This window comes from Colletotrichum godetiae (genome assembly GCF_030913485.1).
Source record: "Colletotrichum godetiae strain CBS 193.32 chromosome Unknown BDP55scaffold_69, whole genome shotgun sequence".
Classification (NCBI taxonomy): domain Eukaryota; kingdom Fungi; phylum Ascomycota; class Sordariomycetes; order Glomerellales; family Glomerellaceae; genus Colletotrichum; species Colletotrichum godetiae.
Window position 1 is genome coordinate 200,787 of NW_026851317.1, and position 25,104 is coordinate 225,890.

The 25,104-nt window shown below is 50.3% G+C and overlaps 9 protein-coding genes across 9 annotated transcripts; 5 read left to right on the top strand and 4 right to left on the bottom strand.

Annotated features, from left to right (window-relative positions):
- Positions 1–212: 212 nt before the first annotated feature.
- BDP55DRAFT_733887 (uncharacterized protein) lies at positions 213–1,687 on the bottom strand (the record flags this gene model as incomplete). The annotated part of the gene is made up of 5 exons (XM_060580150.1): positions 213–480; positions 544–654; positions 728–942; positions 1,094–1,360; positions 1,469–1,687. The coding sequence occupies 5 exons, from the start codon at positions 1,685–1,687 to the stop codon at positions 213–215; spliced, it is 1,080 nt and encodes a 359-aa protein (XP_060423549.1).
- A 1,796-nt stretch (positions 1,688–3,483) lies between these two features.
- On the top strand, positions 3,484–5,042 carry BDP55DRAFT_637591 (acyl-CoA dehydrogenase domain-containing protein; the record flags this gene model as incomplete). The annotated part of the gene is made up of 5 exons (XM_060572998.1): positions 3,484–3,787; positions 3,838–4,041; positions 4,107–4,186; positions 4,267–4,510; positions 4,567–5,042. 5 exons carry the CDS (start codon positions 3,484–3,486, stop codon positions 5,040–5,042), a joined length of 1,308 nt encoding a protein of 435 aa, XP_060423550.1.
- A 517-nt stretch (positions 5,043–5,559) lies between these two features.
- On the top strand, positions 5,560–6,102 carry BDP55DRAFT_637592 (uncharacterized protein; the record flags this gene model as incomplete). Its single annotated transcript, XM_060572999.1, has 1 exon — positions 5,560–6,102. One exon carries the CDS (start codon positions 5,560–5,562, stop codon positions 6,100–6,102), a length of 543 nt encoding a protein of 180 aa, XP_060423551.1.
- A 626-nt stretch (positions 6,103–6,728) lies between these two features.
- Positions 6,729–9,383, bottom strand: BDP55DRAFT_637593 (uncharacterized protein; the record flags this gene model as incomplete). The annotated part of the gene is made up of 6 exons (XM_060573000.1): positions 6,729–7,018; positions 7,080–7,682; positions 7,734–8,040; positions 8,099–8,274; positions 8,337–9,012; positions 9,072–9,383. 6 exons carry the CDS (start codon positions 9,381–9,383, stop codon positions 6,729–6,731), a joined length of 2,364 nt encoding a protein of 787 aa, XP_060423552.1.
- A 2,895-nt stretch (positions 9,384–12,278) lies between these two features.
- BDP55DRAFT_681755 (uncharacterized protein) lies at positions 12,279–14,574 on the top strand. The gene is made up of 2 exons (XM_060576219.1): positions 12,279–12,866; positions 12,921–14,574. Exons 1-2 carry the CDS (start codon positions 12,521–12,523, stop codon positions 14,417–14,419), a joined length of 1,845 nt encoding a protein of 614 aa, XP_060423553.1. The 5' UTR covers positions 12,279–12,520; the 3' UTR covers positions 14,420–14,574.
- Positions 14,575–15,464: 890 nt separating this feature from the next.
- BDP55DRAFT_564513 (phenylacetaldoxime dehydratase) lies at positions 15,465–16,571 on the bottom strand (the record flags this gene model as incomplete). The annotated part of the gene is made up of 1 exon (XM_060570341.1): positions 15,465–16,571. One exon carries the CDS (start codon positions 16,569–16,571, stop codon positions 15,465–15,467), a length of 1,107 nt encoding a protein of 368 aa, XP_060423554.1.
- A 992-nt stretch (positions 16,572–17,563) lies between these two features.
- Positions 17,564–19,447, top strand: BDP55DRAFT_681758 (uncharacterized protein). The gene is made up of 8 exons (XM_060576220.1): positions 17,564–17,942; positions 18,011–18,038; positions 18,114–18,285; positions 18,354–18,490; positions 18,547–18,601; positions 18,677–18,742; positions 18,797–18,926; positions 19,044–19,447. Exons 1-8 carry the CDS (start codon positions 17,793–17,795, stop codon positions 19,395–19,397), a joined length of 1,092 nt encoding a protein of 363 aa, XP_060423555.1. The 5' UTR covers positions 17,564–17,792; the 3' UTR covers positions 19,398–19,447.
- Positions 19,448–21,894: 2,447 nt separating this feature from the next.
- Positions 21,895–22,626, bottom strand: BDP55DRAFT_637597 (uncharacterized protein; the record flags this gene model as incomplete). Its single annotated transcript, XM_060573001.1, has 1 exon — positions 21,895–22,626. One exon carries the CDS (start codon positions 22,624–22,626, stop codon positions 21,895–21,897), a length of 732 nt encoding a protein of 243 aa, XP_060423556.1.
- A 1,239-nt stretch (positions 22,627–23,865) lies between these two features.
- On the top strand, positions 23,866–24,828 carry BDP55DRAFT_733892 (uncharacterized protein; the record flags this gene model as incomplete). The annotated part of the gene is made up of 1 exon (XM_060580151.1): positions 23,866–24,828. The coding sequence occupies one exon, from the start codon at positions 23,866–23,868 to the stop codon at positions 24,826–24,828; it is 963 nt and encodes a 320-aa protein (XP_060423557.1).
- Positions 24,829–25,104: the final 276 nt, after the last annotated feature.

Genomic DNA, 25,104 nt, shown 5'->3' on the forward strand with positions numbered 1-25,104 from the left:
GCCGACATATCTACTCATTTCGAGGGACCTTAACCCTCGAAGGAGGACAGTACTCTTCTTAATTGCTCATGCCCAGTCAAGCTACTTAGTCGTTTTCTGGAGGTGCTTGCGATGTTTGCAAGCTCGCTTGTCGAACAACTAGTCTCGAATTGTTGGGGTCTAATTATTGGTATTAAACACTAGCTCTAAGATGATGTTTTAGTCTGGTACTGCTACGGCTGCCTATACACCAGTGCCGTCCCTCCCGTCTCGATCATTGTGCGCCGGCTGTATTGTTGAAGATCCGCGAGACTCATCTTGACGAAGTCGTATTCCTCAAGTGCCTCCTCGGATGAGCGAGAAGCTATTTGCGGTGGCATTTTCAGATAGACGTCGGGCTGACTCATTCCGCCCCCATTTTGGTTGGTGTCTTTGGAAGCTTTGGAACGGAGGACTTGAAATAAGGGGCGAAGTGTCGGTAGACAGCAGCAAATCACGGCACTATTGGAGTTTATTGGTGTAAGCGCTTATTACGAGTATCGTGAGTGAACATCAGGTGCTTACCAATAAGCCTCTAGTCCGGTCCAAATCATGAGATCGACTGTTCCCCATGTGGGATCTTTGTAGTCAAAGGCCGAGACTTTGACAAGTCGTATGATGGTGATGAAGCAGTTGCTAATTTGAAAACGTCAGGAAGGTATTCTTCTCGGTCCTCCATGCAAATAGTACGCATCATGGAAGAACTCACAAACCGCCAAATACGAAAGACGAGATGAGAAGCATCTTCTTGAAAGGTGACATCGTCAACCTCATGGCGTAAGGTATCGGAATGAGAATCAACACGAAATCGGTCACGATACTACCGACTGCTATGCTGATGTATAATTTAGATAGGTCAAGGCAGTTCTTATGTGTAGTCCAGAAGTTTTGCACGGGTATGCAAGCTACAATTGTTGGAATGGTCTAGATATCATGTCAGCAATTGTGGCCATTCTCCAATCACGTTCTTCCGCCCCTCTCATAGCACGCGTTCATGTCGGCTTCCTCTTCCTCATGACATTGATGTGTATCTTTGCTAAGGCGGCGATTCCATGGGTGACTCAAGCTGACTTACGGCGTAGATCGCCCATGCTCCGATGAAGAACATGAGACCATACAAGTAATACCTTGCACTGAAGAGCCCAAAGATGCGGTGATACAATATCACTAGTGATAGCCGCGCACTTGCCAGTCCCATCGGATACATAATCTCGTTGGCGAAAATGGTCTGGTAAAACCGGGTAATGTTCATGGGATCTTCCTCGTGGACAACTACTTCGTGTCTACCAAGCCCAAACTTGAGCCAGAACATCGTGCCGGTAAACACTCCGACGATGAAGACCTGGAACATGTGTAAGCAATATTCATCACTGGAGAAACTTGGAGAAACCATGGGAATCACGAGACCTTGATCTCGTCGACTCAGTCGCCCGAGGAATCACAAACTCACCAGAGCAGTTACCGATAGCCAGTCATCCCAAGCCAGCCTCCGACCAGACTGCCTCGCCGCAGCAAGCCGCGCACAAACCGAAAGAATCGAGAGGACGAAGAAGATTATATGAATTGTATACACCTCTCCCGCTCTATTTTCCGCCCTAAAAGCAGCCTCTCGCTCCGGCGTCATCAGAGGCATGCCTTTGACCGCATCCAATGACCGAAAGAACGACATATCGCGATGCCGGGGGTATCGGTCAGTCGGTCGGATTAGAAAGTCACGACGCTTCCATAGGTGGCGGGGAGGAGGAGGAGAAATTTCGACAGGAAGGGCAGCAGCGGTGATGACATCGAGGGGCAGAAGCTGAGGAAGCACTAGAAAGGCTCTAGAAGGGTAACAAGAGACATCTGATTGGGAACGACTACGAAAATGAGGAGGGGGGGATGAGGGATTGAACTGGACAAGCTCTGAAACGTCGTGCCGGTGGGTGATCTCTCCCAACGTGAATAGAGTTCGACACAAGGCATTCAGGAGGGTTGCGAGACGGGAACTCTGTGTGTGCTGCCATCCTTGACAGAGTACACGATAACGGAAAGTCAAAACTGTGACCACATCCTCAGCTAGAATCCCAGTATTTGAATTAGAGGGCTACATTTCCGGTAAAAAGCAAGCAGGCTGGTTGCTTGTAAACGCGTGTATGTCGCGTTATTCCACCAACTGCAATTCGGCTGGAGTAGGTGACGGATAACTCTGTAAGTTATGGCTTGACGTTGACGAGGTAGAGTTTCTGCTGAGCAGAACTTCGCTTGCGACGGCTCAAACCCCGACTCTTTCCAATGTTTAATAGCATTGCCTGAAAAGTCGGCTATTTCCCTTCAGCCCGGAGATTCCACGTGCGACATTCTTTCCGTCGCGTTTCGTCTTCTTCGGACAATACCCAATATTCTGGGACATTCGTGTTCAGACAGCTTGATCGGCCAACGCATACACGTGTTTGATAGCCGGTAGACTAGCCAGCCAGACGCGCGGAAAAGAGGAAAGAGGTGCGCTTCTATAACTTTAAAAGTCAATCAGGGATGAACATGGAGAGGTCCTACCGCTGACGTCAAACACGAAGCCGAGAACCCGAACTGACTCGCCGAGTCCGAGGCTTTACATACTTCTTCTAGTTAACAGGCCGAAGAAAATTTGAAGGAGATATTTCCTCTTCTGTTTGGAGGGGGTTGTGAGATGTGAAGCTGTGTGTTGCTCAAACATACTCACGAGAACGAGTTGTTTCTGGGTGGGTGCTGATGCTTGGCTGTCGCAGACATCTCTCCGGTCGACGGCTGATATGTTTCTTATCTAGATGTGATGCATATTGCTTGCGTTATTGATGAAAGGTCAAAGGTATCTATAACGTAGTCGAGTCCATGTGCAGTTGGAAGAGTCCCATATTTGATGCAACATCAGCAGGCAAGTGGACCATCAAGTGAGCTCGTTTAGAGCCTGTCACAAAGCATCGACCATACTTACCGCATTGCCATCCAGTGTCAACGATGTTTTCGCAGGAAATCGCCAAAACTGCCTTCACTTTGGTATCTTACGCCGTCAAAGCTACTGGAGGAATCTTACCTGCAGACACAACCGCATTCCAGCTGGAAAAAGGTGCTGCCCGCTTCCTTGCGGCCGAAACCTAGGCGTTACCCAGCCGTGCCAGCTTGTGCCTCAAGTATTGCCGCCGTCGCCTAACACCGACGCGAGTCGTGCCAGAAAGTAACCAAGTCCGACCGCATCGCACATCCGGGTCAATAAAGCCTGCATGTGTCTACCATTAAAGTCATCCTTTTGCCAGGCGCGGGGTAGAGACGAGACGTGACAAGAAGCTACGGATGGCGCGGGGCAAGCGGCTGTATCGAGGGCGGACCTCGGCTCATCCCGCACCGTGCACCCGGCCGCACATGTATTTTAAGAAACTGATGGACAAGAGTCATGGCATTTTCAAGAATTTCAAGGGAAATTGAATTGGGCCAAGCGCTGGAGAAGAAACAATGTCTACCAAAGTCAAGAATTTTTCCGTCGTTGAGCCGTACGGCAACCCTGCACCATTTGCGGAGCCAGCGTGGTACAATACCCTGGCTTCTCCCTACTACAATGACAGTCACCGAAGAGTGAGAGATTACGTTCGAAAGTACATCGAGGAATACATTGCACCCCATATACAGGAATGGGAAGACAAGGGCCATGTCCCCGATGAAGCAAGAGTCCACTTTGCCAAATCAGGTCTGGCTTTCCCAGAGCTGCCGCGTCAATATGCTGGCGACCTCCCATTGCCAGGGGATGTCCCGGCTGAGAGTAAGTAGGATGCCCCAGTGTGACAAGTTGTCTTCTGACATCTTCTGTAGAATGGGATATCTTTCATTCTCTTGTTGTAAGCTACGAGGCTAGTAGGATCTGGGCTGCCGGAGTGTCAGTGGGGCTCAACGGTGGCACCACGATCGGTGTACCCCCCGTCATCCATCATGGCACAGAAGAACAGAAGAACTGGTGGCTCTCAGGGCTTGTCACCGGGAAGACAAGCTTTTGTCTCGGTTGCACCGAGCCCACTGGTAAGTTGTCTTCTACGTTTTCGTTGACTAGAGGCACTTGGATCGCGGTGATTAATGCTGTCAAGGTGGCTCCGACTTGGCGAATCTAAAGACCACGGCGATCAAATCAGATGATGGTAAATACTATACGGTAAATGGCCATAAGGTGAGTAAACAACCTAAGCATTCTGTACTTGAATATCGGCTTCCTCCAGGGTTCACGACTTGAGACTAAGGAACCGTTAGAAATGGATCACTGGTGCGATACGTGCGAGCCATATGACGACTGCCGTAAGGACTGGAGGCCCTGGTATGAAGGGTATTTCAGTCCTCGTAATTCCTCTCAACCTTCCCGGCGTTTCTCGACGCAAGATCAGTAACAGTGGATGGAATGCTGGGGACAGCACGTGGGTGACGCTGGACAACGTTAAAGTACCCGTTAACCATCTCATTGGGCAAGAGAACGCAGGTTTTCAGTACATCATGACAAGTACGTGTCTCCGCGGGAGAAAGTTATGCGCCTTGACTCAAATGTTGACAAAACAGACTTCAACAAAGAACGATTCATTCTTGCAGTGCTGATGAATGGCCAGGCTAGAGTGTGCTTGGAAGACGCCTGGGCATATGCCATGGACCGCCACACATTCGGCAAGCCACTCATGTATCATCAGATCATCAGACATAAGCTCATCACAATGGCGCGCTATATCGAGTCTCACTGGGCTTGGCTTGAGCAGATTGCGTATCATGCTCATACCACCGGGTTCATGGGCACAGAACTTGCATCGAGGATTGCCATGGCCAAGATTCACGGCGGTCGCCTTCTAGAGCTCTCAAATCGAGAAGCACAGCAGATCTTCGGTGGTGCTGGATATCAGCGCGGCGGCGTTGGGGCTCGAGTCGAGCAGATAAGCAGAGATCTTCGAGTAAACATTGTGGGCGGCGGAAGTGAAGAGATCATCACAGACCTGGCTGTTCGGCAAGAGATTAGTGCGGCTGTCAGCAGGGGCGCTAAGCTTTGAAGAACATTAAGGCTTGGAGCACTGCAACGAGACAAGGAACGACGATGACTCCAACGACTTGGGGAAAAATCCGAAATGTACGTGTATTGTGATTACCGGATCGATGCTCTCAACACTTTCCCGCGGGCTTCCAGTCAAAGGCGAGGAAAGAACCATGTATTTCACACTCTCTCTGAGAAAGGGTTTCCCGTTCCTCTGCTAAAGTAGAGGGAACGTTACGGCCCTGAGCCATGGATTTGACCCCGCTGCCCAAGCACTGTCCCTTGCCATCTGCAACCTCTCTTTCCATTCTTTTCTACGCAAACGGCAACCAGAAGTCAAGTGAGCTCTTTGAGAAAATATCAAGCACAAGCGTAGCCTGCCTCTCCCATCGATCTTCGGCCATCGTACAATTTCTCCTGCACTACCTTGGATGAACGACTCAGATTATTGATCTCGCCTACAGAATGGAGCGAGCTGTGAGGGATTTCAAGAACCTCGGTCGGTCGATAACAAAGCCGTCAGGTCTTGACAATAAATGGGTCTTCGGCGTCCGACACGTCGACCTCAATCCACCTGGAGATCTAGTGGTCACCGTGTACAAAAGCTCCCGGAGGGAAAGGCGTTGATGCGCTCCCTTCTTCTCGATCCTATTGCAACTCACAAAGGATTGGCGCTGCTGCTTCGACGTCTCGTCATCACCGGCAAGGACACGCCGGAAAACATGCAAGTTCTCTTGGGACCGACGCTTGTTAGCAACAAGAATGAGCTTGAGAGGACTCAGCTTGAGATTCTCTTGGACACCCCTGGTGGCTTCCCAATGCACGAAGAGGCAAAATTTGATGATGCCGGGGTCGACCACCTCACGCGTGCAGTGCGACCGCCGAGCCAGACCGAACAGGAGACAATGAAGGAAGTGCGAGAGATTCAGAGAAAATCCGAGCAGAAGATTGGGGTTGGATGTTCGCCTGATTCGGGCGTCATGAGAGAAATACTGATGACGATGGGGCCGAATTGGCCGGAGAAGATGCATCTGTACACGCTTGCAATCAACACAATGGACCAAGGGGTCAGCCGCTAACGATGAAGCTGAAGGGTAGAAAACACATCTTTGTCGGTCTGAGTGTACTTTGGAGCCCAAGTCAAGGAGAAAGCTATGGAAGACTATTGGGGTTTGAGGAAATGCGTGTTGAGCTTGCGGTGGAAGAAAGGGCGTTGTCTGGGGCTTGACCGCGGGGAAGGGAATTATTTAGCTGGAGGGGACAGCATTGAGAGGCAAAAGTTTCGTGAACTGGAATGATCGCGACTGTTCTGCTTTGGCAGTGACGACCAATGTGAAAAGATACAAATATGCTGAAAAAAAATAGAACGAACTAACTTGAGGGTATGTACAAGAAACTACCTGATTTCCTTGGCTCATCTGTCTATCACTCATCAGTGACGGACAACGCGGTTGCGGACATGATAGTCCAAGCCATGCCTCTTCTTCCCAGTGGCAACGACTCTACTTTCAAGCACATCTAGTAGACCATCGATGCCACGCTTGGCAGAACCTCCAGATGATGTAATGCCCTCATCAGTCAGGGCCTTCCTAACGTCCGCAACAGTAACCTTTGAGGTTGAAGCTGGCGCCTCAATCTCATCAAAGCTTTCCCCCTCGTTAGCCCTACTAGATCCAGGGAGCGGACACCGATGCTGGTTTACTCACTAATAGACAGCGTAGGGACCTGGCTTGCCCGCCGCCTTGGCGGCCTCGCCGCCGTTCAACTCTTGCTTGCCGATGAGCTTAAACTTGCCCGAGATTCCTTGCACAAAGGAGGTCTCGCGGTATTCGGAGTTGGCAACAGCTTCGATATACCGACCGGACTTGGAGTTGATCATGAAGAGATAGTCTTTTGTGGTTGTGAACATGCCGTCGCCGAGGTTGAGGGTCGTCGCCATGACTTTGCGAACTTGGCCCGTTCCGCCTGAGGGCGTGTTCACATTGAGAACGAGGTCTGGCGTTTGGTGAGTGAGTAAAACATGGTGCAAGTTTCAAAGCACATCAGAATGACTGACCTTGGACCTCGTATATGCCTGCCTTGCCCTTGCTAATCACACCAGTCTCAAGCTTGTTGAGCATACTAACCGTCGCAGCATCAAGATCAGTCGAGCGGACCACCAAGCCGGTAGCAGAAGGCAGCTTTGACAAGGCGTTGTTGAACTCGGGGTTAATCATGTACCACTGAATCCACGTCTTGAGAGCCCACTTCTCCTGATCACTCAGACCGTAGGCCTTGGACGTCGCAGTAGCGATCTTGCCCCAGTCGGCGGTGTTCTTTCTCGCCTCAAGGAGTAGGGTGCTAATCTCGTCGACGTTTGCGGAGACGGACTGCGCCTTTGTGTACCAGTTGGCAAAGCCCTGGCTCATTGTGGTGATGATTGTCTTCTCGTCGGTGGAGAGGGCTGCTGTTTCGGATAGGGTAGCGACGACACGGTTGGCTAAAGGGATGGCTTCGGACGTGCCGAGGCCGGTTGCCAGCCCGGTCTGATCGTTCCAGACGGGCTCGGGGGCTTCTATGGTTTGGGGACTCAGGAAGCAGCAGAACTTGCGAAGAATGCCCCTTTGACGGCGGACCTTGACACCGCCGCCCTCGATGCAGATTTTGCAGTTGTCGAATCCTGGTTAAGTCAGCCTTAGAACCGGATGCACAGGGCATTGCCGAGACTCACCTCCTTCCTCGATAGATTTTTCCATGGCAGCAACATCGCTATCAGTGTACAAAAGCTTCGGCTTTCCATCGCCAGTATCACGAAAGATCTGAACCGTATTTTCACCCTCTTTGGCTTCCAGCATGAGCCCCTTGCCTTCGCCAACGGTTGCGACAGTCTTGCCGAACTTGGCCAGTACGGCATCAACAGCCCCAACGGCCTTTGCTGCCGTTGCTACATCTTTGGCCAGACTCAAAAGTCCCACGACATCGGCAAAGATACTGCCTGCCTTCTCGATGTCGTTGTCGTAGGTGAGTTCGTGGATGCTCTGCGAGGTACGTCAGTGATGTCAACTCAATGGTAACTCCCTCCGTGACTCGGCTTACATCGAATGCTCTGAAGGCATCTCTGCACCCTTCTCGAATGGTCTTCCCAACGCTTGCCTCAAAGATGCTGGTGAGATGGCTCATGCCCATGCATGTGATCTTAAGCTCTTGGACGTGCGGTGTGGCCAGAAATTTGAAGGCACCGATAGCTGAGTTGATAACATTTTTCATGACACCTGGGTTGAGCTTCGTATTAGTTGACGGGCTTCTCTTGACTCTGGAGTTCCTTCAAACTTACCCATCCAAAATTGGTCCTCGAGAGGAATATTCGACTCGGGATTCCCAAACAGAGGATCATTGGAAGTCTGACGCTTCGAGGTCGCGCTGCTGCCCCCACCACCAACACCACCAACATACTTGATCCCAGCAAAGAGATTAGAAGCGCAAGCGGCTCCGGAGGGATTGGCAACGCAAGGTCCCTGGCTGATCTTCCTCACACAAATCTCGAGAGCATCCGATGCGTTGGCACCAGTGCGAACTTCAGGAAGGTCCAGACAAAAGGCAGGCCACAAGTGAAGGATACAAGTCTTGTTGGAAGGGTTGGCATCGCAGCCGCTGGGGATAGTCGCAAAAGACCGCGCGACGATGCAGTCGGTCGAGCCCATGCTTTCTAGCATGGATGTTGATGTGTTGCCTTGGTCGGCGAATCTGCACTGAGGAATGTCGCCTTCGGATGCTGGGGGGGTGGTACCGAAGGAGGTGGATGTAAGGTTTGTCAGCTGTGCTTGAGGGTAGTACATAGTCCCCGTGGCAGGAGGTATGACGAGCTTTCCGGTGTCATTCGCGTACGCGCAGAACTGGGTCTGGCTGGCCGAAGGAAAGGTGAGGGCGTCGCCGGCTGTGGCGGGCCTCTCGAGGGCTCCTAGTGTTGCGGAGAAGATGAAGAACGGCTGCTTGTCACCAGGGATCCCGACCTGAAGAAAGGCATTATTAGGTGCTTGCAACTTTGGTGTAAGTGATGTCTTTGGCTTACATAGAATGTCTGGTTCTTGGCTAGATCGCAGGCTGCGACCTTTACAGTGCCGCTGGAGATGTCCCAGCAGCCACCACCAGAGCCGCCTCCGGCGACTCTGATCCCCGAAGGATCGGTGAAAGATTTACCACCAGCCAAAATTCCGTTCGTCAAGTAAAATGTGGTGGCTAGGTCGGCGGCAGTGCCTCCCGCCATCACCGTGTCAGTACTAGACTGAACAGGTGTGAACGTCTTGGCGTCGCCTGTTGCGTCTTGGAAGCTTGCGGCGCATGATGGTGTATTTTCGGCTGTAGCAAAGAAATTCAGGGACATCCCGAGACTCTACATTACAGACGGTTTTTGTCAGTTTCATTGTACTTGTAAGATTGGGAAATTAGGGTCCCAGAAGGAGGCTAACCCATTCAACCGTGTTGGCCGTCTGACCATGAGCTCCTACTACTAATGTAGCAATGGCACTCATGAGGCCCCCGAAGGTATTCCAAGATTTCACCATGGCCACGGCTGAGGACTTCTGAAAAGAGGAACACAAAGGACCCAAATGAGTGAATAGTGGTACGGTCAAATGAGTGACTAAAAAGAAGGAACGGCTGGAGCTGACCAAGCTAATCGGATTCCCATCGCCTCGTAGGGCAGCTGGTCTCCATTTTATCGTCCGAACATGTCAATAGAAGACTCACCAATTTGACGAACTGTCCTAGTAACAACTTACAAGCTCGGTCTGCCCGCCGTACCTGACGCCAGAGACGTGGTCAAGTTGCAACAGGGGGGTTCAGCTATACGGCGAATAAAGTTGCGGCGGTTTGCCTACATCGTCATGCATTCACCTCTTTCAGAACCACCCGTTTGACTCAATACTAGGAAACCCTTTACTGCAACGTGAAGAATCGGCTGTGCAGGCCTGGCCGGCCTCGCAGGCCTAGAATCATGATATATTGTCCGAGCTTGATGTCCTTCTCACCTGTTCGCTTGTCATGGTTTCATCTGTGAGCCTTGTGGGGCCAGCACATCCGATCGGCTGCGTTCTTTCGCTGGGGCAGTGATAGAGTTTAAGCCAGCTTCATCAAATTGACGCTCGGATCTATTTAAAGACCACTGACCACCGCGTGGTATTTCCTCTCCTGACGAAAAGAATCCTCCGTAACCTTATTAGGGATCATCTCCTTACAGCTCGACGTTTGCTTCAAGGGCCCCTGCGATACCTGTTGCAAGACATCACGCGAACGCAATCAACTATTTATTAGAGCGCATGTCTATCTCGTAGCATTGCCAGCAACAGCTTGGTTTCTAGAGACCTGTGAGAAACTTGGTGAAGCGGCAAGGTTGAGAAGGCCAAGACAACCATCAGATGTGATAAGCTGGTAGTGGTGCCCAATCGTTCAATGCGAGACGAACGTTAGGCTTAGGGATACCGCGTTGAAGTCTTGACGATATTAAACTGTGCTATTCGGCCCATTTGCTTTCCCTGCGGGTCATTCAATCAACACGGCAAGGAAATGCCGCCTGGTCCGCAGGACGCCCGCAATCAGTTGGATGCTCGCCAGAAACCCGAGGATACCGACAGTCTCGTACGAGGTCTAGCCAAGAATTAAAACGCACGATTGAATGAGTCATGCTATGTCCTTGGCCAGTTTCTCGGTTTTGGGCCTCGAAGCGCAGTTCTTGAGATGCCAAGCCTGACTTCACAAGGTGAAACATCTTAAGAATAATCGTTGGTAATAACGAATGCCCTCGCCCACTCTACTGTGATTCGTTGAAGGTCAGAAGGTCCCACGGAAGATTGAGACTTTCTTATATGAGAGCTGGGCAGCCTAAACCCGAATCTGAGAATGGGCTGGAAACTTTGGCCCCGGGTGACTGGCAATTAATTAGACGAGCATAAATCCGACTGAAGCAAGCTTCCAAAGACGCCACAAAGGTTTGGCTTGATTGTTTGTCTCCTGGGATCAGTGGCTCTTTTCTCGCTGAAAATTCTCCTTTGTTGCGCATACGCGAGATTATTGAACGCCACTGCTACATGTAGGGACAGTCTATGATGATCATGGATGGTTCGGGCATGGTGACAGCTGGGTAGAATATGCAGAGCGTCTGCTCAAGTGTAATAATGCATGAAGAAAATCGAACATTCATGTTGAAGTGACTTCTTAGTGTACTTTATGATATGGGGAAAGTCTTAACATGAAATGAAGTCTTGACTCAGCGGCACTTGCGAGCGAACAAGGGCTGAAGGTGGCATTGTCGGTATGATATCTCTCTCTCTCTCAATTTCGAGCCTCAAATTGTGAAAAGAGTGCCAAGTGTCAAACCTCTTGTGATGCGACCATCCTGCTCAGAGTGAAGACTAATGCTCGTGGCAGACGGTGCTATGTGACACGAGTCCCATCACACATGCTATCATTGCCGATTAAAATTGATGATTCTTCCATCCGCTGCATTACGCCTGGATTAATCGCAGACTGACTTAGACTCCTATAGGCCAAGACGTCGTAGCTCACGTGAAGCAGCAGTCATTATCGGGGCCTTTAGGCATATACACTACGACCTTCTCATCGTCCCAACTTAAGTCATTGACTTGTTCGAGGACTCGTCCTGCTCTTGGCTCATGGTTTGAGACCTAAAATTTGCTGAAAGTGTACTTCAGAGACGTGAAGGCTCGGTCGTATTCTTCGAAATCCATGCTGTGATTCTCCAGTCTGAAGTAAAGCAGACAGAATGACTTAAGTTTGAGACCAACTTGACGACTAAATTTTTGGAACTTCGCGACAGTAAGAAATCTTCTCTCAAACTCCGACAATTGAGCATCTCCGAAAGTTAAGATAAAGTTCCCAATGCTTGATATCGTCTCCGACCTTATGTGTTCTATTCTTAACGTCGCTGGTGTAGAATCTTGTAGGATCGATCAAGAACTCCTACTCCGGTTCTATCGACAAAAAAATTAATAAAAATACATAACAGCGTGGTGGGTTGTGGCGTTTGAGTTGCCGGCATATGCAGGAGGCCGTCCAGATTTCCCCCTCTCAGCATCCAGATTTCAGAGTATGACGCGACAACACCTGGACACCCATCCCTATGCATGGCCCCTTTAACGTGGACCAACAACCATTGTGTGACGAAAACAAGGCGGATAAGACAAGCGGTGTAGTAGATGCATAACAAGCTTCGGAGAAAGCTGCCTGACAGCGAGAGGCTCTCCGAATTGTTCCCGATTACCTTTACTCAAACCTTCTCAATCCGATCACAAGCAGCAATAGTTGTAATTGGCGGATGCATGTTACTGTCACACGACTTATAAAGTATATTAGGCCCGTGTTTTTGAGGGATGGAGAGGCCTCGAAATCAACATGCAAAGACTAGCCATCGTCCACGCTACACAACGACATCGGTGATCCGTCGCATAGATTTTTCTCCTTCCTTGATCACGACTTTTCCAATAGCTACTTCTTCTGATAGCTATGACTCTCGAAATCACTGGCAACCTACAGAAACGGTTCGTGCAAGATGCCGTACTTCTCCACAAGCTGAACCCGGTGAGGGGTAGTCCGACGGCTTACGGTCTTGACCGCCATCCCCATAACACGGATGTGTCCCGAGAAGTGCTCCTCAAACGGAAGTTCCTAGACTCCTTTGCTCTACTGGCTTCAACGCACAAAGATGGCGACAGAGTATCTGCGGCAACCTTAGAGGTAGGAGCGCCTGAAGGCTCAATTGTTCGCATTGCTAGCAATGCTGGTGTGTGCGCGTCGACGCTTGTCCTTCTTCGGGACGTGATGGAAGACCTTCACACTGTATCTGTCATGGGTAATACAATACTCTCAGTCTTTTGTAGAAGACTCAGGCTGATCCCGTGGCTAGGTCTTACAGATGAGCGGAGGACGATTGTTCTGTTGAAGATAATCAGTCTCGATTCGCCTAAGATACGCCATTATTTTGCGGAACTGGGGAAACATCGATCGGATATCTTGAGGACTGAGCAATTTCTGCCGCAACTTTCTTCCACATTCAATCCCAGCGAAATCGAGAAATTCTTTACGTGGATGGGAAATCTCAATGCAATCACAACCGTCGCGGCGGAAGCGTCTCCATTAGAGCTATTGCCTTACATTCTGTGGGCAGAAAAGGCAAAGTGGGAATTTTCCACCTACCTTGAGGCTCTTTTCTATTCCCAGGGTGCTGGCCTGCCTGGTTGGATATACAGCATCTACAAGCTGGGAAGATATGCGGTCGCATCAAGAGCCTTGTGTCAGCTTCCGGCAGAATACCGCGGGTTGTTTTGTCCGATGCGAATAGAAACCGTCGAACCCTTTGCAAGGCTTGAGTTTGTCATGAAAGAAAACGAATTGCCTTTGAGGGATACCCTTCGAAGATTTGTTACAGGCCTAGATCATGAGTTCGCGAGGAGATTGGCTACGATCTGGGGTGTGGCAAATCCCGAGTTGTGCTTCCGGAAAGCTTGTCATCTGCAACTTGCTGTTCATGCCGAGTTGCAGCTTATCGCATACTACGACCAAAACCCCGAGCTTATGCCGCCGTTTAGATTCATGGGGGTTAGCAAGAAAAGCTGCTTCTTGTGTCAGAGATTCCTCCAGAGCCACCCCACGTCCTTTTCTGTATCTTCGTGCCATCAGAAGTTGTACTTGGCGTGGAGATCCCCACCGACATCGAACCAAAAAGCATACAAGACATACAAATCAGTCATCAAAAGCATGTGTATCTCAATGGAATCAGTAGCCCGACAAGAACTGCTGAGTAGGATCGGCAGTGCCAAAACTTTCCAGCTGGATTCTACTGCCGGGGTATCTCTGACAGGTCTCGTTGATTACAGACCTCCCAGCCCTGCAGAATCATTGAACACAACAGACGACTCTTCTCCGCCAGGTTCATCAATGGAGTCGTCACCAGACTCACCCGAGGACGAGGATGGTAACGCTCCTGCACAAACTACCCCTGCAAAAGGTGAGGAACTATCTCCCAAAGCAAGCAGGACAGAGCGATCCGGAGAGACAACTTCACTACCCTCACAGATTTGCAGGGGAAACTACCACAATTTAGACTTCGTCCTTAATATCAGGCGTGCTGAGGACCCTCAAAGGCGGGATCTTGTGGCCTCCGAAGACATTCTGGATACGTCACAGAAGCCTTCATGGCAGAAGCTGGTTGAGATTCTGAGCGATACCGAACGTTTTGGGGTGCACTTTGTCGAAGAAGAAGAGTTTTTGGTGATTGATGAAATCCTGTGGGTCAGGAATGAGCGACAGTTCCATGCTTGTCTGCAGTTCTTACGCAACTCTGGGTGTTGTAACGTGGGTGTAGAGGTTCGGACGTATGGATCGTTGAAATTGAAGACCTCTTAGTCGTGGCAGTTAGTTCGAATGAGCATTGGGAGTCGTTACTCTTGAATGGTGTTGATCGAGACCTTCCAAGTTATACTAAGATCTCAGTTCGGAATTTGGCTTGGGCACTAGAGACACATACTATTCTATCTAGCTTTATCCATCCTGTCTTCTAGGTCAATACAAAGTTTTCAAGTAAACCGGCCTTATACCAGGAACTATTTCAGCCTTTCAGCCACTAAGTAGTAGGTCATGAAGCAAAGTGTGTATCTCAGAGACCGGCGGCCTAAAGGCCTAAGAACTCGAATTTCTATACCGCAGAAATAATATGCTAAGATGTTACGGGTAAGTAGTATTTTCAAATGAACTAGAAGCTTGTGTCCTCTAGCTGAAGCATGTATGTGGCCGCTGTCGTCAAAGGGACGTACATGTACCTTCTAGCAGAATTGATCTTACTTTGTCCCATAAGAAATTATCTACCGCACTCAAACATGACCATCGGCGGTGTCAAGTTTAACTTTACCCAAGATGAAGTGTAGGAGGCTGCTGGTCTCGTCCCGGCATGCCTGCCCTCTAAGCCCAAGTACAAGTCCCGAGCTTGCCGGCCGATTGAGAATCCACTCTTCAGCGCGGAGATCCACTCGTCCCCGGAATTCCGGATCCGGGTTTCGGAGGTGCGCTGGGGAAGCATCGCATCACAAGTTACCCGACCCAGCATCTGACGCTCAAGCAAAGATTTGACGCCACAAAATACCAGCAGGAATAACTCGATAAGTCGTTTCTCCACAATGCTTCCACACCCAGGAGATAAAAGCATCTGTTGACATTGAACTTGCGGAGTTATTAAGTCCGCACGATAACGGCGGGACGACTATCTGAGAGAGTCATGTCAATCTAACTCGATTCGGGGAAGCTCTCGGAGCCATTCGATAGATCTCCAACATCAGGTTTGCAGTTGTCGGTGCACACATTAAAACCACAACAGCTACGTTCCTCTGGGCATATGCCGACAATTAAGACATTTGTATCTTAGATCAAAGCTTGGCATCTCAAGTGCATCAATTGACTAGACTATGGCCAGCAAACCGGTGCCCGGATGGCAGCCAACGTACTCGAAAAATTGTTGCTCAGGCTTGAGTACTAGCACTTCGTGGAAGAGGCGAAGCGAGACGTTATTCTCGAGCTTCTTCGCATATTGCAAGAAGCCTCCAAAGATTTCCAGATGTGTTGAGTGTTGCTTGGCCCATCCTTCCAGCGAGCCTAGCTCATCGAAGAACGCCAGTCCAAAGGTGCGATCCTTATCGGCCTTGCCCGTTACGGGATCAACTAGATCCATAAATCGGCAGCTGTGACAACCGACTTCCTCTCCTTGATCGCGCAAAAAGTTCATCCCCTTGATCAGAACCGGGTGCATAGTGTTGAGATAGAGCTCTCGCTCCTCGGGCAAAGTGTCGGACCAGTCTTGGCCGGAGCGAATGACGGCCAAGTTGTGCTTGCCGCCGACTTTGACTCTACGAGATGGCTTTTTTGCGTCTCCGTTGGTTTCCGTGCCGTTGGTATTGGAGGTCGTCGTCGGTCGATCAACCTTTTCTCCTGCAAGCTCGTCATCCTGGGCGGCAGCCATGCGATCACGCATGCTACCCCAGTACACATGCTCCTGGATCGGGCCCCTGACGCATTCCCTCATATGTGCCGCACCTTCGGGCACCTCGTTGTTGGAAAATACAGTTTCGAATCGGTCAATCGTCGGGAAAAAGATCTCGAGGAACCATCCGTGGCTTTGTGACTCGACGTCCAGGTCATCCCACCATTGTTGGAACCCTGAGTCGACGGCCCATTTCTCGTAAGCTGTCTTGCTCGGCCAGTAAGCTAGGTGTGCAATGTTGTAGCAGCCCTTGTTGTCGGTGACGGACGCCCACTCGGCGAACTGAGGGCGGGCCTCGGCGTCCACGGTCTTAGAGGTGGTGAATTTCGTCAGCTGCGTGACGGCGGCGCCATCTGCCTTGGATGCAGAGGTGTACTGAGCACCGATGACTGCAAAGACGAGATCTTTGGTGTCCTTGGGGAAGCTGGCACTATAAGCTGGGAAAGGAGGTTGAAAGCCGGGTGGTGTCTTGGCAGCTATCTTTCGGGGGCACTGCTGGAGGTGCTCTGGGATTGCGGAGACAAGCATCTTGCGTAATACGGGTGATGGGATTGGTGACAAGGGGGGATAGTGAGCAGCCGTGCGGTGTACGAAGAGAGGAAGTCGGGGGACTATGCTTTTAAGCCACATCAAGGGGGTAGGAACCTGACTGATACCACGAAGCGGAGGAACAAGGCCGCATCTTGGGAAGATGGTCTAGGGCCAGGCTAAATTGCTATACTGACATGCAAGTACAGGGATGCTTGACAAGAAGCCATAGGCAAATGTCGTTTCCCAAACGGTCAAGTCCTTGGAATCGATGGGGTCTGTCCTTACAACCTTAGTTGCGGCTCCGAATCGCAACTTGGAGTAGTGTCAAGTCCCGGTTGCATCATGGGTCGAAACAACATGTCGGAAGATCCGAATTGCTATCTTCATGTTTTAAAATTCATCTCTGCCTTGTTTGCCGTCAATCCAGTCCCGAATGACTTTATCTCGCATGGCTAGCAATCCAATGTCTTGCCTCCACGAGGACGGTAGTGAGCTAAGAAAGAGACGGTAGACTTCCCCGGGCACTGACTTTACGCTAAATAGATGGCGCACCGAGACGTCTCCGCTCCAGGAAATAACAAAGAGACATTTTTCAGCGGGACGGCAAACGCATGATAGATATGACTGCGCGTCACGTCTTGGGCAGCACTCGGAAAGGTCCCTCTCGCAGGGGTCGCAAACTATTGACATCCCGACTAACGTTCCACCAAAACCGCAAACCCCACCGGCGGTGGGCAGAAGGACGGCCTTCCCAGGCTTCCCAGCCAGCTGCAGCCTCAGAATTGCAAAGACAGGCGCAGATCTATATTGCGAACCCCGACACTAGTCCCCCAAAGACGTCTTTCACGATTCAGGTACGGATGGGGATTCTGTTCGAAAGGCCCCTTTTTCCCACGGCAAGATGTCGGAATGCAACTCAAGGTGTCAACATGGCACCACAAGGTCCTAGTTGACCCCCTGGTTCTATAGTGTTTTTCTGCTTCCAAGATCCCAGAACTGGCAGACACGCGCCTAGGGCATGACTGAATTTGGACAGCGGGAATTTTGTATAATTCATGCCTGGCCCCAGCAAAAGCTTTTTGCTTTCTGGGTTGAAAAGGGAGGCCACATCACATTGCAGAGGTGAGGGGCGAAACTTGCGGATGAGAGACCACCGCAACTGCATAGCCCGCATCTTCCCACCCAGGCACTCCCCCACCACCAGCACCAGCACACACCATGGCGACGCCGTTCCAAGTTGAGGCTTGGACCGAGTATGCCATCGGGCTGCTCGTGCTACTGATACGTATCGTCTATCGGACGAGACTTGTTGGGACCAACTGGGAAGGAGATGATTATTTCGCGGCCATCGCGGTGTTGTTCTGGACGGTAAGGGTGTACTACCCAGCGCACGACCGCTTCGAAGATAGAGTTTGGAGCTGATCCTTGGTTTCTAGGGCGAGTTATTGATGCTTGAGATGATCGGTGAGGATTCCTTCGACAAGCCCCCTTACTTCATGAGATCGGATCGAAGTCTAACTTTCTCTCTCTCCGCTTCAGGTCGATATGGTAGCATCACCGGAATGAGCGACGCGATTGCTCTGACGCTTTCGGACCAACAGAAACAGTCAATTGTCATTGGGAGCAAATGCCTTCTAGCTGGATGGGTTCTCTACGTTACCCTCATCTGGTGCTTGAAAGCATGCATGCTGTTCCTCTACATGAGACTCACGTATGATCGATTGCCTCGTCCTTACATTCCGCGAAGTTCAGCTGACGTGGTGGTTCAATGGGGTATAGACTCAACTTACAACAGCAAAAGATGGTGAAGATAACTGCTGGAGCGTGTGTCTTGTGTTACGTTGCCACAGTCCTTGTCATTATGACAAAGTGCATGCCAGTACACAGGAACTGGCAGATTTATCCATATCCCGGTGGTTAGCTTCTTTCTTGACCCGATTTTTGATGGACCTTCAAGTTGACTTGGATATAGACGCATGTGCGCTGAACATTCCCAATTACATTGCACTGGCAATTACGAATGTCGCGTATGTCCCCCCGGTGGACACATTGAGACCCTATGACTTCGTGTTATCGTGGGAAGACTTCTAACTTTGAGACAGAACCGACATGATGATTCTGTACATCCCAATACCGTTGCTATGGTCAGTTCAGATGCCAATGGCAAAGTAAGTCGGGTCGACGGTAAAATGGGTTTTTGTGTAGTTACTGATGATGGGCAGGAAAATTATCTGCTCTCTGTGGCTTTGCACTGGTATCTTCATCATCATTGCTACCCTTCTCAGGTGCATTCTCTGCCTGCAGGATGCAAAGTCGATCAATCTGGGCACCATTTGGTCCATCAGAGAAACAGTAAGACCCACGCTCCTCATCCAATTTACATTGCCCCCTCTCCCTCTCCGATCCGGCAAACTCTGATTCCGTTCTCGTTCACCCCCACTGACCCCGGCCTTTTCCCACCCCCGACAGTTCGTCGCAATCCTAGCCGTCAACGCCCCGGTCCTGGGTCCCTGGATCGCCAAAAACGCCTCGGCCGTGCGTTCCCGCACGTCAAAGAACCGCTCCAAGACGGGCGGCCAAGAGTCGGCTAATCACATCGTCACGATTGGCGCAAAGAGCAGCAGTCATCGCCTCGATAAACTGACCAAAGACGGCCGCTCTGCGAATATGGGATGGACTGAAATCGATAACGATAGCGAGGAGCGCATCATGAAGAGCCTACACGACGTGTCTGTTTCGGCAAAGCGTTCGGATGAGGAGGTACGAGGTAATACCGGAAATATCCATGTCAAGACTACGTTTGAGATCTCGAGGATGGCGTAGAGTTTGGTTCGGCGAGAAAAAGTCCATGAGATCCATGTTAGATAATGTACAGTAAACGATCGGCTCGTAATTAGTCAACAGGCCCGCCTCAAAGGCGTTGGAGTTCTAGTAATGAGGAACACTAATACGTCATGTCCACTCGCCCTTCAGTGTTAGTACGGGTGTGTGGTCTCAGATGAAGCTTCTAGCCCCCTTCTCTGGAGCGATTGTTGTCGTGTCTTGGTTCAAATCTCAACGCTCTGGCGTTGAGGCTTTTGTTTTAGCTGTTTAGAAAGCACAGAATCCACGAGTCGAACATGCCAGGGTTCGGGCCTAGTGCCACACGCTGTCGGTGTATGGCCCAGTGATGTTCAACACATGTGTCCCGCGCTAAAGGTCAACATCGGCTTGCGAAGTACTCAGGTCCCCCGAGATAGGCAAACAATATCCTGGGAGCTGAACCGATGAAGGTTCTCGGTTTTCTTGGTACTCGGTAGATGGATAGGAGGTTGAAGAAAGCGGGACTGCGGAGGGATCCACCCCGCAGGTCCGCAACATACCTGATTGGATGGAACAACAACCCCTCGTCCTTGTATCCTGCAGGATAACATCGCGATCTCTTCAAATCTTGGTCTTCACATTCATGATGTGTTGTTCATGAGTAAGAATCCCAGCAACCTGATATGTGATAGTTACTAAGGCTGTGGTGGTCGCCAACGTCGACTCCTGCCCGGTCGTGTTTCGATCCGGCAGGCTTCGTGAATCGTGTAGCGCCTTAGATGACGAGCAAAGTAGTGCATGCACCTCATCCATTCAGGAGCACCAGGCATAGAGCTTGGTCAAAAATTGACCTGGAAGTTGGATTCCTCTGTCTATATTGTCGTAGTCGGGAAACTTTACATCTACTGATACGGAGTCAAGCTTTCCAAGACTTCCGGTCTCTATGTTGTTCGCTCCTCGTTGCAACGCATATGAATTGAGGACAGCCCTTTGGAATTTTGAAGATCTTGACGAGACGGAAAAGCAGAATTTTGGCCCCTGATTGCTGGATTGCTCTCGACATGATCGCGGAACAGCATTACCCGGCCTGGGTCGGTAGAGTGCGCCACCATCGAACGAAGCCCGGTATTTCACTCGCCATATCCTGGAAGACCCCAAATCACCCTCTATCAATACGCTACCACCGGTCTAACATGTACAAAATTATCTTGAGTAAACACCTGGGCTGAACCGGTTGACTTTTCCCTTCAATAGCTAAAGTTCATTACGATTTGCTTGGGGACACGGCAACACCTAGATTTCCAGCTTCGAGCAGTCACTGGACGACAAAGAAGCTACAGAGCAAATTTCCGATGCAGGGCGCAAAGCCTCGCCTCGACTTAACTTCCCCGAGCGCAAGCTACCCTGGAATAAAAAGGACCGAAACATTAAGAAACGAAATATAGGAGCAGGAACAGGTGGCTAAGTCCATCCCATGCCTGTTGATACCTTATGACTGAAACCTACGCCCCTTTCTGGACCCAACCACAGACAGTATCGAAGAGCTGCACTTCCGGAAAAAGCGCCCCAGGAAGGTTGCTGAAGTCTCAACTGCAATCCTTCCGACGACCATGATCTTTGGTCGATATCTGATGGGGTGGCGGACTAAGTAATTCCATGTTCAATTTCGAACCAGCCAATGATCAGAGAATGCAAGGTCTTCCAATGCGTCATTATTCATGGAAAGATGTATCTGGCCATGAACACATGTCTTCTATGAGCCCATGATACCTCGCGTCTGTTAGCGAGCCTGATAGGCCGGCTAAACCGATGCAATACTCCAAGCTCGAGAATTAGGAATGTTGCCCATACTCGCAAAAACACTCCGTAGATGGACCAGGACCTACCATTTGCGAAAATAATTTTTGGGCCATTCTAATTACAGTCCATCAATCTATATTGTCCGAATCGTTTATGTCGTATATCTCAACATCCACTACTGCCTTTACTGTGAAGGGCTGGCTCGCCTAGCAACAGTAGCATCCAGCGCACCGTCGTAAAATTCATATGTGATCAAAAGGTAAGTAGACGTCGTCGGCTTATAGTTTAGTCGCACTTACGCATGTATCACAAGGGCCTACGATGGAGATACCACAATAGTTCAGTCCGTGAATTTGGGTGGGTTTTCCATCTTCATCTGATTTCTGATTGAATGCCTTTCATTGCCTAAGTTTCTACATCATGCACAGCATGATTTAGGAATGACAAGACGGCTCTCAAGAACTAAAGGAAATATGACTGATATGACTTGAACATCCTGTTGAGCTTGCATGACAAGAGCACACCAATCGAACAACAATATCCACCAATGAGATATTCTTATCATACATTAGAGGGAGAGATGATTGCTTGGAAACTCCCAGCCCAACGTCCTCGTCGTTGGGCAACTCAAAATTCCTGCTTACTAACAATCACCGAATGACTACTCTCAGGTGACTTTTTAAATAATGCAAGGGTTTTCAGCCTCCCCCGCATGAACTCAATCCCAGCGACGGTAATAATCATCCAAGGCCTCGCAGAGATTCATGCAAATGATGTCGGAAGAAGTGTTGAGCCAGACCCGTTTGCTACAAAAACACCATTTCCCGGCGAAGTGCCCTTCTCTTCGCCAACCTAGGAGGCTGACTCCTCTCTCCCTGAATGGCTGCCATGTGGCAGGAAAGGTGGCTTTGTGTTTTCCTGCCCATGCTGCAAGATCCGGAAACGATCCCGTGTAAATTCTCCAATTACCGGATCCAACTTCTACCAGTCCGACCTCCGGAGACTCTGATTCCAATGTCAGCCGCACCATTGTTCCAATTTTTAGGTCGACTCGACGCAAGCTGGGGAGAGATTGTAAGATCTCGATATTAATGAAGTTGCTTGGCGCAAAGAAGCTGCCGTTGCCAATAAAGACTTTGCCCATGCGCTCGACAGGTGGTTTGAGTGCCGCACGAGGATGCCCATCGCCATTCCGCGCATGGTGGTCGGCAAACTGGAATTGATCTTTCTTCGGATTGATCAAGACGTAGTTAGAGACATCCTCCTCTTTTTGCACCTGTGGGTACAAAAAGTAGAATTTGCCTAAGACCATGGATCTAATATTCCAACTGGTTTGGAGCAGGATGCGAATACCTCTGAACCGATGACGGTGTACAATTTGCCAAGGATTTAGATTAGTCTTTGCGAGAACGAACGAGACACCGAGAGCTTGACTATCGTCTCTCTCCATTTCTCAACTCAATTTCAGGAAATCAATGCTCTCAGCGTATAGAACGGCATAGCCCATGATGTTGAGGACAAGCTCGAAAGGCAGGGTGGTAGTTTCACCGAGTGTGGAGAGAGTAGTCGCTGTGCCGGCTTTGGTCGTTGCAGTGCTAAGCGCCTGGGTATTCTCGTCGGCGGCGCCCATGTTGATGGTGTCTGGTTTGTGTTGGTCCAAAAAGCTTGTCCTAGTATCGACGACGGAAGTCAGTATTGTATGGGAAGACAAGTACGTGATGCTCTGCCGTTCTCAGTGTTTGGGAAGGGGTTGAATTGTCTGTTATCTCGACAACCGATGTTCTCGACTTGATCAGAGAACCGGTACCCACGCGCCCAAGTTCCCGGGTTGGTATGACTGACGACAGCCTTGAGAAGAGAAGAGAAGAGCAGAGTGGGAAAATTTGTCAGTTGATGTGGGCTAGAGGGCACAAGGCAACACTGCGGTGGTGTAACGTAAGGTAAGGTAAGTGAGGTACTGGCAGCTCCTTCCTTCCCAGTTTCCTTAATACGTACCTCAACTAAATGACCGGCAGGTCACCTCAAGTTCAAGCTCTCAGGAAGGTATCAACATGTAGGATGGGAAAGTGTAGCCAGCGCGTTTGAAAAGAGGAAGGCACTACCAGCCTTTGGTCTCAAACAAAACAGGCAGGACCATACCAAACACAAAGGGCCAAAAGGAGGCAATCAAGAGGCACTTAGGTAAAGTACCTTACCTTACCTCACTATAAGATAAATTTGCCAAGGTACTCTGGACGAAAGATGGACAGAGGTAGCTGAGAAGGGAGTGAGACGGCATGTACAAACGGACCTTTTTTCTCAGGTGGTAGGGCGGTGAACTATTCTGTGGCTTCACCTACGGCCTGCCTGAATCCATACGTTGTCTCACTTGTATTCTCACTCACCAAATTAATGGAGGACATCAGTCTCTCATCCTCTCCCCGTTTTTGCTACTTCCACACACTAAGATCTTCTCCTCTACCTTTTCCACGTTTGTAAGGGGAAAAGATTGACTCTCCCCCTCCCATTCACCGATACAAGTATCGCTCATTTGCTCCTATCGCAAAGGTACATCCCGCAAACGACCGGTAAGACGGCCATTTGCTTCCCTCAGCTCGGCTCTAACAAGTTCATCTTCAGTCAGATTGCATCAACTTCTCACACAAATCTTCCTCGACAAATTGTCCCCCTCCTGCCGGCAACTCGAATCATGCTTCACCACAACAAGAAGGACAAGGGCCGCCAAGGCACCCAGTCCTCCAAGCCCATTTCCCTGTCCAAGCTTCTCCAGTCTACTCCTCCTGGCAATACTGGGCCGGCTTCTCTATCCATGGACATCATCCTGAACATCGTCGACGCCCTCATCACCGATGCCGCGTCCAAGGAGACAACCTTCAACTGGGGCATCGCATACATGCAGGACACGGCCTCGAAGCTTGTCCTTACCGACATGAACGAGGGCGGCTTCGACCACGTCAAGGCCATGAAGCGACGATTCTCTCGCATCCGCATGGCCTCCCAGCTCAACCAGAAGTCCCGCGCCCTCGTCCATCGGACCTACCGCCGTCTCCCCAGAGCCACGATGAGCCCGCTCGGAATGGCTATTGGATCTCTCATGACGGCCTGGGTCCTTCCCACCACCGATGATTTCGTCGTTGGCCTCAAATTCATGGGCGGAGAGATTAGCGTCATCCAACGTTACGCAGACTTCCTGGGAATGGCACTCCACCTGCCCACTCCCGAGGGACTTCAGTTCATGGAATGCATTCAGAAGTTCAAGATCATGCTTCCCCAGGGCTTCGACAAGCACGTCCACGCTGCCATGGTGCTCCCTAACCTGAAGGAGCTCCACTTGTACTACGCGATAGTCCCCATCTTTGGCCCGCGCCGTCCACCCCCAACTCAGCACGCTGGCGTTGTGCCCCTTCGTCGCGTCGATTACGGGGATCTGGCTGAGTGGATGAGTATGCACAAGAGAAACTACAGCACTCTTTGCAATATTTTCAAGGAGAAGGGTACTACGGTGTACGCTTGCGGCTGCGAGCTCCGCAGGCCGGTGTTCGAGATGCTCTTCACCGAGAAAGGCGTTCGCTTGCGCAACTTGTTGGGGTCCAACTGCCCTGAAGGATGCGAATGCCGCGAGGTCAACGAGTCGCAAGCTTCCATGGCTTAATCTGAAGTTGCCTTTGGAGGAGTTCCGATGCCACAAACGCAGGTATAACACAGATGGGGCGATACTTGGTTGTCGATTGTCATGGAAATGGCTGGTATTCACGGGTAGCTATCTGTGGAAGGGAAAAGTTTGTTCCTCATTGTATGAAAAGGGGTATGGCAATAGGCATGGCATGTTGTTCCGAGCTGATGACGAACCGGGAGTTGTCCCTTGAGGCCACTCCTATCTGTTTAGACAGTCTACAATAAGTCAAGCACAACAATATGTCACTGCCCA